The 18,133-nt window shown below is 39.7% G+C and overlaps 2 protein-coding genes across 12 annotated transcripts in view; both read left to right on the top strand.

The window, feature by feature from the left end:
* LOC116721209 (fibrous sheath CABYR-binding protein-like) overlaps positions 1-14,216 on the top strand; it is a 35,493-nt gene extending 21,277 nt beyond the window's left edge. For 6 of the 11 annotated variants that reach the window (XM_032564793.1, XM_032564795.1, XM_032564799.1 and 3 more), the window contains 8 exons: positions 7,029-7,118; positions 7,803-7,895; positions 8,396-8,472; positions 9,091-9,138; positions 9,774-10,437; positions 10,583-10,615; positions 10,739-10,795; positions 11,878-14,216. In XM_032564793.1, coding sequence (XP_032420684.1) covers positions 7,029-7,118; positions 7,803-7,895; positions 8,396-8,472; positions 9,091-9,138; positions 9,774-10,437; positions 10,583-10,615; positions 10,739-10,795; positions 11,878-11,888 — 1,073 coding nt within the window. In that variant the 3' untranslated portion in view covers positions 11,889-14,216. The remainder of the gene's footprint in view (positions 1-7,028; positions 7,119-7,802; positions 7,896-8,395; positions 8,473-9,090; positions 9,139-9,773; positions 10,438-10,582; positions 10,616-10,738; positions 10,796-11,877) is intronic. The other 5 variants (XM_032564791.1, XM_032564792.1, XM_032564790.1 and 2 more) reach the window with 5 other exon arrangements.
* Positions 1,955-4,282, top strand: asph (aspartate beta-hydroxylase). Its single transcript, XM_032564800.1, has one exon. It carries the CDS (start codon positions 3,039-3,041, stop codon positions 3,576-3,578), a length of 540 nt encoding a protein of 179 aa, XP_032420691.1. The 5' UTR covers positions 1,955-3,038; the 3' UTR covers positions 3,579-4,282.
* Positions 14,217-18,133: the final 3,917 nt, after the last annotated feature.

The following is an 18,133-nucleotide window of genomic DNA, read 5'->3' as shown; positions in this document are numbered from 1 at the left end:
CGATGTGTGATGTATCTCAACTTCATGCTAAACTGTGAAATATTATCAGATTGATGAAATTATTTTATGACAGACACAAAGCCACACATTTATTCCCAAAAGAAAGCAGAATTATTGTGCTGAAGGGAATCTAATGAGATTTACTTGAATTACAGATTATTAACATTTGTGATGGTGAATATCAACCTCAAATTTACTGCAATAGTTTGTGGTTGTAACTACTTTCATGACAAATTTGGATCTAAAATTCAATTAAATCTTTTAGACTTATAGTATAACTTCTCAGTGCTTAGTGAAAGCAGCTGTTCAAATAGATTTCATTACACTGACTTGTTGGTACAGCTCTACCCTTTAGCCATGCAAAATAATGATTCCATTTGTTCATATTTTGAAACATGAACACAGCATTTATTATTCCACTCATTGAATCATTAGTGACCATTTTATTACCAATGACAAATTACCACAATTTTTCTTTTCTATGATAGATGACACTATATTTCCCATATCAAGTTACTAGCTGTGTTTTTAATTAGTATTTCTTTTATTGAGATTTAGTCACACCTCAAGCTCACTAGATCTCTTCTCTCTGAACAATATGCAGCAACAGTTCCATCTTCTCTGTGTGCCTGCCTGAGCAGGAACTGCTAACCTGGCCTGTGCCTCATCTACAGTAGCTGGCTGCATTTATCTAAAACACTGGATCATAACTGATTTTCAGACACTTCTGTCCTGTTAAGCTGCAGATTAGACAAGTATTCGTTCCCCTCTACAGATTTTCTGAATGCCAGTTCCTCTGTCTCAGCACCGAGTATTGTTCTTCCTGTCAGTGACAGTTACAGGCTTACTGAGCTGAAACCTGCCTCAGGTGTATTCAGTGAATGTGAAGGGTGTTTTTCTGAGTCACAGTTTGCAGTGAACTCCTAGAATAGTCAGGAATACTTGGCTTACACCTGATTTTTAAAAACAGGCTTTTCTTGATGTGAAATGAACCACCTCTGGCTGTGACTTGTTCACAAACACGTTCACAAACCTTTAAAGCAGAAAAAACAAAACTGAATGATCAGCTTTATTGATTTTTTTTTTTTTTGGTCATCAAATAATTTATGAACACTTAAACATTACAGCAATTTAAACAGCTTTAATTGAAGAGGTACATGTAGAAGCACAAGGCTTATATTTCTGCCTCTGCTACACATCAGTGTGAGCATTTTCTGCTGTGAGACTGTTCAGGTGACTAAACATTACATTTGAATGGAAAATGAAAGTGCCTAACCCTTGAAATATATTAGCCAACAATTACTGCACTCCCAAAAGTCCTTTGCTAGATGAATATTGCACACACTGACATGGCGAATGACGGTACATTGTGCAGCTCTAGTTTTAATGTCTCATACGACAGGATCTCTTTACACCCCTAGTTACACCAGATATCTTGTGCGTGATGTTTTTGTAGTTGACTTGGCAGTTATTTTATGTTACAGTTTAGCAATGATTCAGGGGGAGTGGCTGATACTTTTCCTCAACAAAAATTTATATCTTCATATTTAATGTTTGGCTGTTGCTTTTGAGTTCTGAACTTTTAAAGGTGTAATATAAAGACATGAGGTGATCAGAGGATTGTTCAGGACTGGAATTGTTTTGACTCACTAAATTCAGAAAATGTCAGTAATGAACACCTGTTGTGTGTTTTTCTACGTGTAGTATCAAATGACTTATTGCCATGGCTAGTTTGGTTCGTTTTTCTCCCTCTTCCTCTTTGCGTGTGTGTTCAGCTAAGAAGAGAAGAAAACACAAAGGAAGCAAAGCTGACAAGAGTAAATATTTGGTGAATAGGAGCAGTTTTTTTAATCCTTATCTTGTTTTTATTAAACATCAGATGATAAACCTGCAGAAGGGGTATACAGAGGAGCAAATAAAGGTATAGTTGCAACAGCCACAGCATGAAGATGTGTTGTATTTAAGTGTAGCATGGACTAATAGATGCAGTGTAATCCTCTTCTACATGGTTTTGGTCTTGGACTAAACAAAGTGTGACTGTACTTGGTTTTCATTTGAATGAATTCTCAGTTTACTGGTTTGTTGAGATTTACAGATTAAAATTGAAACCACAAGTTTACATACACAGAACATTTCACATGGTTTGAACGGAATCAGGCCAAACTTCTCTTGCTTTAAGTCAGAATGACTACTTGATAAATGAATCGATGCATGAGAGAATATGTCAGATTTATTTATGGATGTCTTCAAAATCAGAAGCTTACTATATGTTTACTGTCTCTATAAATGATGAGGAAATGTCCAGATGATGATGTCATGGTTTTGGAAACCTCTGATTGGTTCACTGACATATTTGAGTAAACTGGAGTTACACGTAAGGATGTATTTCAAGGCCGTGGAACACACCGCTTTCTGCTTTGATATGATGGGAAGGTCAGCAGAAATGAGCCAAGATATCAGGAAGAGAACCATGGAGCTGCTCCAGTCTGGTTCATCCTGGGAACCATTTACTGATGCTTGAAGCTGCTGCGTTCCTCTGTTGGAAGGAAGTTAAACTCTCGTAGTAAATTTGTCTTATAGATGGACAATGACCCTAAGATATAGCCAGGTTACATAGTGACTACAAAGTCAGTGTTTAGATGTTTAGGTTTAGGTGTGGTCATGAGAAAGCCCTGGTCTCTTTGCCCTGTAGAGAATGAGGCGGCCTACAAACCTGACTCTGTTCCAGCAGTTCTGTCTGATGGAATGGACCAGCTAAAGCTGCCAAATACAGAGAAAGTATGTAAACTTCAGATTTTAATAAATACGTTTCATAGGCTTTCTCTCATTATTGTGGCATTTGGAAAATAGAAAAAATTTTGGTAACTGAAATTGACCTAAAACAAGAGAAGTTTGGTCTGGTTTAACTTGAGACAGTGAGGAAAAAATGTGTCTTTTTATTCAGTGTATGTAAACTTCTGGTGTCAACTGTATTTGCTGTGGATGGACATCCTGAATTTAAACTGACTTTCCCATGGCTGCCTGCTGAGAACCTGAGCATGGTGTTGCTGCTCATCCTTCCTCTGATTGGTGCGGCACCAAACAGTGTTGTTGATGGTTCTGTCCCAGAATCCCTTTCACCCAGAGATGTTGGCTTAAAGCTTCGGGAGGCTCTGAAGCAGCAGCTGACAATCATCCATGAACGTGTGGAGGCCAAGAAGATGGCTAAGCTGGCTCTGGCTGAAGTCAGGCAGCTGCTGGCTAAAGAAGAGGAGGAAAAGGAGCTGGACCTGGGCAGGAAGGAAATAACTGCCAGGGTGAAGGAGAGAGTGGCCAGCAGACTAAAGGAGGAGGAGGAAAAGATGGAGAAAGAAGAAATAGAAAAGGCTCTGGAAAAAGTGCGAAAGGAAAAGGTTAAACAAAACGGCGAGGAAAAGGAAGAAGAGACCAAAGATAAGGGAGGGGAGAAGAAATCAAAGAAAAGAGAGGAAAAGGTGCTGGGAAAGGAAGTAAAAAATGAAGAAAAGGTTAAATTGACTCTCAAAGAAAAATGGAAGAAAATTAGAGCTGAGAAATCTGTTAAAGAAGGCAAAAAATAAACTCCGAGCTCTGTACATTTTATAAGAAAGGCAATCCCAGTCACAGCCATTTTTGATTGGTGGACTGGTAGTCAATATATGTTTTACTTAATAGTCGTTATCTGTGTAATAAATACAGGAACCTCTAAATGATGAGACTATAGGTCCTGATCTGTTTTACCTGTGATTCCTGTTTTGTTTAAATATGACCCTTTAAATGGAGCCAGTGCAGTCAGCTGATCTTTGTATGGAAACCAGTCCTTCCATTTGCACTGTTGTGATGAGCCTGATGCAGCCTATCAGAGCAAGGAGTCATGAAATCACACCTCAATAACATCTCATATTATCTATTTTTGCTCTTTTTTGTGAATTAAAAAAAATCTAATTGCTCAATAGATTTTTAAGTGTCTGAGTGTAAAATATTAATATTCACAAAAGCGTTCGGTGAGATCAGTGAGAAGGCTGCAGTGTTTACGCTCGTTATTGTGTCGACTCTTTCTACTGAATTTCCCAGAAAAATGGATCAGACTGGCAAAAATCAAGCCATAAATAATGTTTTCACAGAATTAAAAAGTTCTCTATTAAAAATGTCATAATTTTTATGTTCTGAAGTTTAACATTTGCGATAACACTTTATTTGATGGGTTGTGAATAAGATTGTCATGACACCGTCATAAACATGACATAACACCTGTCATGAACATGAGGAAGTCTTCATGAATATTTATGACTGTTGTCATAAAGTGTCATTTGGTAAATCATAACACTTTAATGCAAAGTTGACATTATTCCAAATGTCTTTACTGATTAAACTTTAACTTTAATAGCTTAAAGATACATAATTTTTAAAGTTGAATCACTAATACTTTTATAACAAATTTATGTCAGAGCATGATTTCTTGGTTAATGTCAAGTTGTCATAACAAAGGCATTTTGAATAATGTCAACTTTGCATTAAAAGTGTCATGATTTACCAAATGACACTTTATGACAACAGTCATAAATATTCATGAAGACTTCCTCATGTTCATGACAGGTGTTATGTCATGTTTATGACGGTGTCATGACAGTCTTATTCACAACCCATCAAATAAAGAGTTACCACATTTACAGAACCATTAATGTTGTAGCCTTTAAGGATAAAATTATTTAAAATAATAGATGGAAAATTAAAAATAATACCTTAAATTAGGTACTATTTCTCATTATGTATGATCCCTAACACACAGCATATCAAAGCAATATTCATATTTGACTGGACTGAAGAATCTAGTGGACCTAGCTTGTAAGATGGAATAAATTGATTTTTCTCTTGCCAATAAAGATTGTTCATCCTTGTAACTGGTTTAAAACTTTTTTATATATATTTTGTGTTTTTGTTTGTTTTGTGTTCTTTGTATCTTCACAAGTAAATTATGTATCAGCATTTGATTTCAATGACGTTGGAAGACTTGATGCCATAGGATAATAACGCTCCCACGCAGCCTTCCTGCACATTTAATCCTGTTTCATATCCATTCAGGATTCAGCAGAACATTAAATTCCACTGCATTGGTCTCAGTATACACGCTCTAGTCCACAGGTGTCAAACTCCAGTCCTCAAGGGCCGCTGTCCTGCAGGTTTTAGATGTGCCACAGGTAAAAAAAAAACACTGGAATGAAATGGTTTAATTACCTCCTCCTTGTGTAGATCAGTTCTCCAGAGCCTTAATGACCTAATTATTCTGTTCAGGTGGTGCAGCAGAGACACATCTAAAAGTTGCAGGACAGCAGCCCTTGAGGACTGGAGTTTGACATCCCTGCTCTATTCAGAGCAGAAGTGCATCAGAAACAACACATATGCTTCAAACACATTATGGGACTTGATGTTTCTCCAATTCTGTTCCATGTCCTCACGTTTCGACTTGTGTAAAACATGTTTTACAGTTGTTACAGGAAACTGTTGAACAGCAGCTTTAGGTCTTCACTGTTAACTTTACAAGTTTTTCATTACAATTTCATTTTCTATACACAGCTCTGTTGACATTACTTCGGGGTAGCATCTGTAGTTACACATTTTAACATTAAAACGTTTGTGTGAAATCCTGGGTTGTACTTAACCAACTTGGTTAACAGTGAAGAAAATGGACAAACATAATGCAGTTCAAATCTACTGCAAAAAAAATTGAATTGAATTGACAAAGTTACAAAGAAGAGTTTTTGATTAGCCATACTTTAACAATACTAGAATGTTGAAATGCTGGGAGAGGCTGCTGACTGCAAAGGAAACCAAAACCATTAAAACAAGTTGATCAGAAAGTCATAGTGGGAATGAAGTCTGTAAATACTCGAGGGTTTATTGCTAAGAATGCACTGAAATGTAGCTTATTGGGTTTTAGTGAACAAACACATGAAGTCCAAGGAACACAGCAGGGAACTGAATGGGGGGGGGACTAAACTGGGTTTAGTTATAAAACAAGACTCCAAGGTTTAAACCTCTCGGAGATGGAAAACCAAAGGCTTACATGGCCTTTGGTTACAATCAAGACGATGAGTCCATAGAATTGCACAAAAATCCGTGAGGGACGGCCGAGTCCCTGCTCGAAATTCCATGAAAGAGGTGAACGGAGTCTTGTGCCAGAAGCCCATTAAAATGCTGTCTACATCATTTTAAACTGTGTGATTGTGAGAGTGAGTGGGAATAAAAATAGCAACAGGTATTTTGTTCCATATAACACAGTAGGAGTGTAACAGGTAAACCTTTATGGATGCAAACTTGACTAAAATCCCACCTGTTTAGGATTGTATTTGAAACGTAATCAATTACAAATTTATTGATGGAACTTGACTTAATGTCGTGTTTTGATTGTTGATTCTATGTTGCATTGTGTTTCTGTGTTTAATATGATGTAAAGCACTTTGAAATGCCTTGCTGCTGAAATGTGCTATACAAATAAAATTTGATTGATTGATTGATTGATTGATTGATTGATTGATTGCTGGAAGACTGACACTTTGAACACATCCACTGCACCATGAAATGGCAGCATGTTTCTTCAGCAGGGCCGAGGGGGGGGGCGGTCAAACCAAATGGGAAGAAGGATGGAGGTAAATCCAGAACACTCTAGAAGACAAGCTGCTGGTTGTTAAAACAGACTAGTGGATCACTAATGAATCAGCCCCGATTTCCTTAGTTTTGGGTGATCAGTATTTTAAAATCAATTATTCTTTCATTAACAAAGTCTCTTTTTTTTAAAGACCTTTTTAAGTCACCATACAGTATTAAACCTTTTACTTCACAATTTGTTGTGGTGTGGTAGAAATCTAGAAGTTTCTGGTCATGATGTGACAACGTGAGGGTAAAAATGACGGGATGTGAATACCTTTGAAAGGCTCTACATACATGACAGTATTACACAAACATGTGCACTCTTCATCTGTTCTTTACTCTTACATGCGACCTACCAACAATCTGTGCATTATTTAATATAGGACTGAAAGAAAAGGCTGCTGACGCTTTCACCCGTAGTGAGGATTCTGCTCCTGCTGTGGATGCTGAGGAACCTGAACCAACACCAGAAGGTACCACATGTTCCAGGTTTGACCCTCAGCAGCAAGTCAGGTTCAGGCTGAACTGAAGGCCTCAGCAGGACTGTTCCTCACACCATTTCAAGTTTAGCAGATTAAGATTTTTGTTGTCTGAAACAAGGAATTGATGTGATATTTAATTGAAATTAAATGTTAAGTTAATTTAAATTATAACCACATGAGTACTTTTTATATTTGGACTTGACTTTTCCTCTTTATTCATTTTCAGTCCTGTTCTACCTATTTTCAGATCTTATTTTTGCTGTTGCAAATTTAATATTTTGTTTTTAGATTTGCATCTATTGATTTTACTGAGGATAAAATTCTACATGAAGGGGATAAAACATGGTTATTACATTATGGACAACATAAAAATGTTTAGAATTAGATCCTGAAGCACTCTGTTACCAGTCCTAACATGGGCAGTGTTGGGTTGGATCTACAGAGAAATCCAAAGATAACAACTTTCAAATTTCAAACTAGTGCATTACACCAAATAAGTCATTCCCAAACCATTATATGCTGCTGCAGATTAGCAATATTTAAACTTGACATTAACAGTATTTACCTGAGCGATGCCTCATCCATAAGCAGATCCATGTGACTCATGGTAGGTTTTCAGACAGCAGCTCTTTGGTGCTGAACTATAACTTTCTTTATGTCCTGATCTTTGCTCAGCCATAGTTGAACTGGACCCTGAGCCTGTGGAAGATCTGACTGAGGATGAGATTGAAGCTGCTGTGGCAGAGGAGACTGCAGCGCCATCACTAGGTGACTATCTGCAAATGGTATTATTATAATAAGTGTAGATCTCTTCGGTGTTAGCAGGGATGTCCAGTGATTGTCTATGCCAGGTGTCAAACTGGAGGCCTGCAGGCCAAATCCAGACCACAATAGCTATTTATGTGGCCTCCAATTAGAACTTTCAAGTACTAATGAAAAGCAGCCATTTGTCAATTTTTTTAACAGTTCATTAATGGGTCGTTTGATCAATAGGTTCTGCTACAACCAGCTGTTTTTAGATCAGTCATGATCTAAAAACATGATCTTCATGTGACCTGAAATAAAAATGAGTTTGACCTCCTGCCCTGGGCTGATAGTAGAACGTTCAGCCAATAGAAATCTGTGGTCCCACATCAGCACCACTGGCTGAATGTGGACCATATACAGCAGATTCTAATGATCCAGGTATGGGTCTGAACTGTGAGGGAGTTCTGACCGACTCAGAAAGTTTCATGGACATAGAACACTTCTCTACTTCTCTGTCCTAGAAGCTGAACCTGAAGTACCTGCTGAGCCTAAGATGGTGGAACCAGAACCAGAACCAGAACCCGAGGAGATTCCTGAGGTTAGAACAGTCCAGCAAGTTAATGTCCAGCTCACTTTTTATTTTGGGATGTTCTCTGTCTACTTACATGTTGAAACTGAAATGTTTTGTCGTTTGTTGATTGATTGACCAGAAACCAAAGGAATTATGGGTCGTAGACAGTCTGGTCGATCAGCTAGTTGAAGTTTATTAGCTGGTTTGCTGGAGTTTTATTCTACAACTGACCCAAATTAGTTCCAAGAAAGTCATCAGAAACGATCTTAGAACAGCTGGCCACGGCCAGAACGCTACACACATTAAAACAGTCAGTCTGCAGCCTCAAAACCCTTTACATGCTGGACACTGAGCTAAATGAGCTCCTCCTGTCCACACATCCTATGCTCACCAGCTAGAATGGGTGGGATTCTTCATTACTGAAGAAAAACCTTAAGACTGGAGCCAGCATATTTTTCTTTTCTGTGTATTCATTGAGGAGAAACAGTTCATCCCATAGTCGCAGAATAATACGTTTTAATGCAGGTTACAAATATGTAATACAATACATATTAGTCTTGCTTCCAGTTCAGAACTTTTCTTATCAGTTCAGTTAAATGTTTGATTTCAAATGTGGAACATTTACGTGGCTGTGTGGTGTTTTAGGTGATAGAGGAGGATCCAGAGGTGCTTGAGGAGGAGCTTCCTGTGGAGGTCTGTGATATGATCATTCTGTTACATCATGGTGGTAATAACTGCTTTTTAATGCAACTATTACAACTGGAAGTTTGGATGTGGAATAAAGTAAATTAAAGTATCTTAACTAGGTTCAGGTGTGCAGCTATGCATTTTAGCAAATACTAGGGAGAAAAATCCTGCTTTTGAAATCTACCTTTTAAGTAAAGCACCTTATAGAAGTCCATATCTATAGATTAAAATAGCATAAAAAGGATTGATGTTTGTATTCAGTTCTAAAAGTGAAACTCATGTGGATTTCTGGAATAAAACCATATACAGATTTAACAAACGGCTCTATTTCAGGCATTTATTTCTGTCATGTTTGATGAGGATTTATTGCAGCAAAGGAAAACCTGAAATTCAGTTTCTCAGAAAATGTAAATATTCTGAGGGTTGGGGGTTACAGCTATAATTGATCATCTATTTGATATTCTCAGAAATAAAAGCTTAAATACATTATTCTGTGTTTAATGAATGGACCTTTCAGTTTACTTTTGAATTACTAAAATGAATGAACATTTTTATGCTGTTCTACTTCCTTGAGCTGCAGCTGTAGCTGTAAACAGGAAGTGTAGGTGTGTTTTTCATAAAGTGAAGTATTTCTGCCTCAGGAGGAGCCAGCTGAGGAGGAAACTGAGGAGGCCAGGGATGCAGAACAAACCGAAAACTCTGATCAGCCCATAGAGGAGGAGAAACTTCCTGCTGGAGTTCTGGAGGAGCCAGTTCAACAGCAGGAGGAGGAGGATGCTCCCTCTGAGGAAGCGGCAGAGGAGACCTTCGCAGAAGAAGCTGTGGAGGACCTAGCTACCACAGAAGAAGAGGAAGAACCTTTGGAGGAAATGGGAGGAGCTCCTTCAGAGGAGCCTGCTGGGGAGGGGCCTGCAGAAGAAGAAGCTGGACACTCAGAGGATGTAGCTGAGGAGGAGACAGAGCCCCCAGAGGAAGCTGCTGTAGAAAAACAAGAAGCAGCTGTGGAGGAGAAAGAAGCTTTCTCAGAAGAACCAACCATAGAAGAAGAAGCTGATGAGCAGGAGGAGCCTGCAGAGGAGGAGGAGCCTGCAGAGGAGGAGGAGCCTGCAGAGGAGGAGGAGCCTGCAGAGGAGGAGGAGCCTGCAGATGAGGAGGAGCCTATAGAGGAGGAGGGGCATGTAGAGGAGGAGGGGCCTATAGAGGAGGAGGGGCCTGTAGAGGACGGGAGGGAGGTTGAAGATGCCACAGATGCAGCTGCTCTGGAGGAAACTCCTGAAGAATTAGAGGAGGATCAATCAGTTCCAGGTGAGAATAGAACTTGGAAGAAAAACCTCAAGCTGAAGTTCAAGTAGTCAGAGTCTGGTTCTGGTGTTCAAATATGTGTTTATTAACCTTCCTGCACTTTAAGCACCATTCTCTTCATACTTTCTGTTTCCCTGTTAATCTACAGATAAAGAAGAGGTAGAGGAGAAAGCAGAGGAAGGTGGGTAACTCTTTGAAAACATTCTTCCCATGTGAATGGTCCTCCTGGGCTCACTTCTCACACTGTGTGTGTGTGCGTGTGTGTGTGTGGGGGGGGGTGTGCGTGTATGTGTGTGGCGCGCAGCAGCAGCAGCAGCAGACTTTGCTGATACAGAGGAACAGCATAAGGATGAGCCCACAGGTAAAAGTCCTGTCCACCGTCCAAGTGAGAGAGGGCTTGTTAGCTTGGCTTTACTGCTGGAGATTAAACTTCTAGAGGAGACTCTGCAAAAGTAATCACACCCCTGGAACTATTACAGCTGCAACCTTCATAGGATTTGGTTCAATTTTATGTGATAAACCACAACAAAGAAGTGCATCATTTTTGATGGAGTTGAAAGAGTCTGTTAACAGCACAGCTGTTAGACATGCATGGCACAAACTGGCCTTCTGGAAGAGAAGGAAGAGGTTTGCCACAGGTCTGTAAAAGAACCACAGCAAACAATATAGAAGCTGCTTTGGTGAGAGGAAACCAAAATAGAACTTTAAAACTAGCACTGCACATCAACCCTAAATTCAATTCAAATTCATTACAAAAAGACTTTTTCCAAAAATTAAATGCTGTCATAACTCATATCATCCAAGTATCTTCAATATTATTGTGGTATATATTGTGGTTGGTGATTCTGTGGCCAGGAAGGATCTCCTGTAGCAGTCAGTCTTACAACAAATACAGACGCCTCTGACTGAATTTCTGAGCAGCAGAGACGATATTCCACAGCAACACATGAACAGCATCATCAATTTATGTGTTAATCCAAGAATGTGGAAGGTAGCTAGAGTTAAATCTTGTGAAAGAGGTGGCACGCTAGTGCTATGCTAACTTGTAGATGTTTATTTTGTCTGGATTTGGCTCCAAACTGAACATCAGTACTGCTTCACTTTAGTCATGTGCAGATGAAATTCAGAGAAACGTTGTTCTCCCTCTTCATAAGTTCTGTGCTGTGGTTGGACCCTCCTAACATGTAATGCTCAGTGTTTCAGCTGCTTTCATGCACACACACCTGGTTCAGATCACAAACCTGGACCTGGAGATGCAGCAGACGAGACATTCTCACTACTTGTAAAGGCCGCTGTTTAGGGAAAACACATGCTTGCTAAATCATTACAATAACTTTGAATGTATATGAAGGCTTGCAATAAATCTTGGCCAGTATTTACTGTGTTCAGATACCAAAGAAGAGCTACCAGAAGGAATTTGCTAACTGTGTTTCTTCCTTCCAGCAGAAACGTAGAGGCAGCAGCGCTCACTGTGCTGATGGAGCCGCTGATGGATCAGCGCGATCTGAGCTCGCTCAGAGTCATGCATTTCTCCACATACAGAGAAGTCTCTGTGACAACCCCACCCCCATCTTCACTTCCTCTTTTTAAAATGTTCCTTTAGTAAAAATGTGAGACTTTGGATAAATTGTTTACTAAAACGGTATTGTTGTTTGTTTTCCCCATCCTGTATTTTCATCATTCCTTTTGGCATCCTTTTTGTTTGTTGTTTTTTTTTTTTTTTTAAATTTAGCAACATAAGTTGCTCAGAGTTTGGGGAATGTTTGGGATATGTGTGCGTCTACCTGCAATATCAAACTATTTCTTTCATTTTTGAGTCTTTCTGTATAATAATTTTGTTTTAGAGCCAGATCCTGCTGCAGTTTCATTAACGTTAGTGATGAAGTCAAACTTTAATCTGAAACGTTGGTCTGAATGCAGCCAGAGCACATTTCCTGTCTCCTGACTAGAACCTCATTCTCTGTTCATGCAGTCGGTCCAGTCGGCTCTGCTCCTTCTTTCATGTAAATGTTGAGGTCAGCTCTGGCCACTTCTGATTCTATGCAAAGGTGAGGCGGCATTCACCTCACCACCACCACCCCCACACCTCCCTCTGCCCACTCCAGGCCAGATGAATGACCACTCCTGGATGAGCCATGTGCTAGGACCTGCACTCTGACAGAAAACTGTGTGTGCGTGTCTGTGTGTGTGTGAGATTGAGTTGTCTGTTGAGCGTTTATCCAATCATTTCTTTCTGAGCCCATGTAATCAGGATGTCTATGTTTGAAACTTTACCTCTTGTTCCTCCTCTCAGTGTGGCTGACTGACTATTTGCTCTGTAAGTTCTGTTTCCCTGGTATCATCACCTGACCAGAAAACAAGTTGTCAGAAGTTTTAAAGTGAAGCTTCAGGTCCTGAAGTGTGAGCTCAGGCCAGCTGTGGATTCAGGCTGCACTGAAGCATTTTCACTCCATGACATGCAATTGTTCTTCTTGTTGACTTACTTCTGACTCATGGGGCGTCAAACAGATCAGCCATTATGTTTTTGAGGAAACTTCAGCCAGGGGTGTCCCGATACAACTTTATCGGTTTTGGCTGATACTGATGTTAACCAGATGCAATGTCAGCACAAATTAAACATACTTTTATTACTTATTTTGTAGTGTGCAGTGTTTGAAAAGGCTTGATCAAGTGATTTTACTCCAATAGCCAACAACAGGTATGAGAACAACTGACCCATTTATCGTTAAATGTGTCTGCCTGTGGATGGAGATCTGGGCAGGCTAAATGCTCAGAGTGCTAAATATCAGTGTGCTTCTATCAGCAGGCCGATATAATCAGTTTCTGATACCGGATCGGGACACCCTTAGCTTCAACTAGCTGTGAGTCGAATTGTGTTGTTTAACTTCCCGGTTCCGTCTTAAAGGGATAACTTTTATTATTCCACCATTTTCTTTTACCTTCGTGACATTACAAACCTGATGAAATATTTTCCTACACATCCAGCCATGATTGATTTTAATGTCCGTATACAGAACTGTATTCTGAATACTGCAGAAGCCGGCTTGTAAACTGAGCATCCATCACTAAGCTTCTGCTGAAATCCACTGACACACCACCAATCAGAGACACCGATGAAACGGTCCAGTCCCTGCAGCGCCGCATTAGAAAGCAGCAGCTGGGCTTTGGTGTCTCTAACCCCTCACGTTGTTGGGGATGTGTGCTAGCTGTGGTTTTGTCCTGTAACACTAACCGTTTGGGTTTTTTTTACTTCCTCACCCTTTGTAAGTGGCTGTGAACTGAAAGACATTTTTAGTGTTGAACATTACAAACTTTACTAAAAGAGCTTCTAGATTTTTTAAATGAATCTTTCTAAAAGTCAAGAGGAATGACATGAAGCCTGTTTTAAGAAGCGTTCTGATCTAAAGCCATAAGCTGTGTGACCGGCAGGTTGAAGGGACCAGGCCACTTTCAGTGTGTTTTGAAATAAACAGTAGAGCAATAAGTTAAAGGCACAGAGCAGCCAGGTCACACCAGAGAATCCCTGTGAACCAAATCTTCATCACTAATGAGTGGCATACATTCCCAGCCTGACCCGCCTCAGATGCAGGGAAGCATCAGGCTGACTGGCTGCCTCTGTTGATGTTCTCTGTTTCAGTCTGCAGACCTGCTGCTCTTCTCTGGACAGTGACTGTGGTGAATAAATTATTGTCATGCCACCATGGTTTGTTTTTGATTTTTGAAGTGGCATAGTTTTCTGTAAAAACTGTTCTGGAAGCTAAAATAAAATGTTTGGGACAACACGTTAATGTGTCCAGCATTTTTCTGTCTTTTGATAACATAACACCATCATTAATGTCAAGCCTGTCATCAGAGTATAAAGGTTCAAACTCTTGTAGTTTGAGCCGAAGAGGTTCAGGCCACACAGCCGCAGGCAAACAAACTCCTCTGTCTACATTTCAACCATCATCTGAATGTGACTCTATATGTGCATTTCTGTTTTCATATTGAATCAAAGGTATGGAATCAATGTTAATTTGTGTACGTTTTTTGCTCTGATAGGTCTACATCATAACATACCATTAAAAGTTTTTTTTCACTGTTATCAAACACAATTTTATTGGCAGGCAATGCCAATAATGTGAAAATTATGTTCAAAATTATCTTACATATTTCCAAAAATGACAACATGGCTTAAATATTACATATTGATTTTTACAGGGGATGGACATTGTCAACTGAGTGTGACACATTAATCATCTAAACTCAAAGCACCTGCACAGGTTGATTCAATATGGGAAAGAATGCAGACCCAACTGGCCAGAAGACCATCATTGATGGCCTCCAAAGTTCATAGCTAAGGAGGGCTGTTGACAGAGAGCTGTGTCCAAACGTCTCAATGGAAAGTCTAGTGGAAGGGCAAAATGTGGCAGGTGAAGATGCACCAGTAAAAGAGATGACCGTGGGCTTTAATGCTTTAATCAAACAGAGAAGATTTAAGAATCTAGCAGAGAACCAGAGTTGAATGAGGAGGAAGTAACCACTTCAAAAACCACCACATTCAGACGCTTCTGGGAGACGGGCTACAACTGTCAGATTCCTCGGGTCAAGCCACCTCTGAACCTGAGAACTTAAATCTGGACAGTTTCTCAGTGATCCGAAGTCTCTTTCAGATGAAAGTAAAGTTTGTATTTTATTTTGAAATCAAGGTTCTAGAATGTGGAGGAACAGTGCAGATGCACAGAACCCAGGTTTCTTCAGGTCCAATGTGGAGTTCACAGTCAGCGAGGATTTGGGGACTCGTGTCCTCTTCTGGCGTTGGTCCCAAGTCAATGCAGCCATCTTCTATCAGAACCTTTTGAAGCACTTCCTGCTAGGCCTGGACAAATTGATCTGAATATTCATACTATTAGTGTCGGATCAATAACTAGTGTGATGAGGTTGAGACTTTTGTTTACAGTTTTTCTTCTATATGTCCAGCAAATCACTGCAATTTTCATGCTAAAAATGCTAAATATAAAGAGCTTGCATTTTCAGTGTGAGAATGCAAACTGAAAATGCATTGAGTGCAATGCATTGAGTGCATTTTGAGTGCATGCGTTCCTTCAAGTCTTTTTAATCCCCTTCATTAAGCACATCATATAATGTACATGGAGACACACTTTTAAAAAACACATTATCTGGGTTAAAGATTCTTTTTTAATGATCTCATGTTATATTCTAATCTTCTGAGAAACATATTGTAGGATGTTATGAGCTGTAAAACTGAAAAATCTCAAATATTTCACTCTGCGTTCTATGGTCGTACCAACTTTGGCCAGAAGGTGTCATCCTAGCTCTCTCCCTTAGGGCTCTTAGATTTAGTCTCCATCTCGTAGCAAAAACCAGAATATGTGGTTCATCTTCTATCAACTGATCACATTCAGTCTCAGTTTGTTTTCTAACCTTATCCAACAATTTATCCTTGTTTGTTTCTTCTTTAGAAACCTGATCTTTACTACAGTGTTGTTTCTTCTGTGCGTTTTAATCAATCATTAGTTAATGGGGCTCCAATACATGTATTTTTTAAAATCCAAATATAAAGATGGGTCAGTATTTCGGAATTAAACTGGGAAGAACCAACTTTAAAAGAAGAATGAAAACTCATGAAAATGTCTGATTTTGTTGGTAAGAAAACTCTGGATTTCTGGTTGCAGTTCTCACCTTCATGGTACTGATTCACCTTTTCTGCATCAAAGTTTTCTGGAGGACGACTGGGGGATCAGAGCTAATTAACTGCTAAACTCATCATGATGGCAGTCAAAAGCTTTTCTGTATTCATTTTAAAACCAAAGTACCAAAACAGTCCAAGCAGAACATAAACTGAAGCAGCCTGGTGAGAACCAGATGATGGAAATAGAAAAACCTAGAACCTTCCTGCAATCAGAAGGTTGTAGGTTTGAGTCCAGTCACATGTTGATTTGTAAATGCAAATGGGTAAATGTGTGTAACTGAGTGGTCAGCTTAACTGGAAAAGTGACTCCATCCACCAACACACTAAAAACCTAAACTATGAGGGAAACCATAAGACAGAAGCAGAGTTCATCTTGTGTCATCCTAGAGAATCGGTTCAGCTGTTGACACTCTGTTCTTGTCAGAGCTTGTTGAGGCTGCCTCCACATCAGAAAAGAAGAAAATGCATTAATGCAAATTTTGTGAAATAAAACTGACCCTTAGCTGTCATCAAAAAGCAGTGTTGTTTGTGCCCCGGTTCTGCCCAGGGGCCCCAGATGAATGATGCTGGCCCTGTAAAACACACTCCTCTGCAGCCTCAGTCAGGTCTGGCCTGCCTCACTCCATCTCTTCCTTTTTTGCAGTGTGTGTTCGTGTGCAACACTGTGGTGAAGTGAGCTCCTTGGCATTGTTGCCATGGTGAATTTTTGACCAGCCAATCAAAGCTTACACAGCAGTGTAATTGTCACGTGTGCGTGTTTGTGCAAATGTGTACACACATGGTTATGTAAAGCTCATACTACATAAAGACATGAAGAGATTGCATTTCTATACCAAAATGTCTCTGGTGTCTCTGCACCCGCCCCCGGTTTGTTTGGCTTCCCAGCGCTCCCTCCTCCTATTGCCATGGAAACTCAGCTGAAATTGCAGGGTTGCAGTTGCAGAGAGGAGATCCGGTGAAAACCAGGGAACGAGGAAGACAGAAGAGATGCTTTTGTATATTTTTGATTTAAATGCCTAATCAGGTGATGTGGAGGTCATCATTCCCACATCAGTCCTGCATCTGCACAGAAATCAGGTCAGCAGCTCTGTCCCTGCTGTCTGTCCCTCCCTCTGACTGAGGGGGTGAAGAAGCTTTCCTTGAAAAGCTTTAACAGGCACTAAACACTGCTGTGCTTCTCTTTCCCTCTCCTGACTCAAACCAATCCAGATTTCAGTGACCTTATAATGTTCCACGTTGGCCCTAATCACTGTCACTCAGTTAGCTATTAATAGCAGGGAACACTTCCATTAACACATCCCCTTCCTCTGCTCTCATCCCTCACAGTGTTTATCATGTGAGCTGGCAATCTAAGGCTAATCATCACTTTGATAAGAAGCAATGACCGCAGAAATCAAATCTTTTCATAGCAATTATCACACTTAATGTTTTGCAAGTGTTCTTGAGCCCTTGAACTTTTTTTTTACACATTTTAACTGAGATTTTATGTGACAGACCAACACAAAGTAGAGCATGATTGGAAAGAAATGATGAATAAATTGAAACTAACGTCAGAACAAAGCTTGTGTGTAAACAGGAGGTCTCACTTTAACATAAACTCTAGGAGTGTTTTGTATCTCAAGGTTTTGGTTAAAACAAGCTTGGTCTTTTTTCAGTGAAGTTACTGACCGTGGGACATTTTTCAGAAGTTTACTCAATTAAGAGTAGCAATATTTCATATTTAAATTACTCAAGTAAAAGTAATAAAAACATTGTAGTAAAGCCTAAAACTATGTTGTTGTTTTTGTTTTGTTTTTTGCAAAGTTTCTGAAGTAAATATAACTGAGGAAATGTAACTAGTTACTACCCACCTGTACATGTTTGATAGATTTTTTTTTTCTTTCAAAAATCCTCAACTTTTCTATAATGGAACATCCATCCATCCATCCATGTGTTACCTAACACGCTTCTCCTTGCAGGGTCACCAGTGGGGTCACCAGTGGGACCATCAGAGGGTCACCAGTTCGC

This window comes from Xiphophorus hellerii, chromosome 6, assembly GCF_003331165.1.
Source record: "Xiphophorus hellerii strain 12219 chromosome 6, Xiphophorus_hellerii-4.1, whole genome shotgun sequence".
NCBI classification, from domain to species: domain Eukaryota; kingdom Metazoa; phylum Chordata; class Actinopteri; order Cyprinodontiformes; family Poeciliidae; genus Xiphophorus; species Xiphophorus hellerii.
The sequence above is the reverse complement of the archived record's forward strand: the minus strand, read 5'-3'. Positions and strand labels throughout refer to the sequence as shown.

Coding starts and splice junctions, on each gene's coding strand:
- asph (XM_032564800.1), top strand. CDS start 3,039: ATGGTGTTGCTGCTCATCCTTCCTCTGATTGGTGCGGCACCAAACAGT.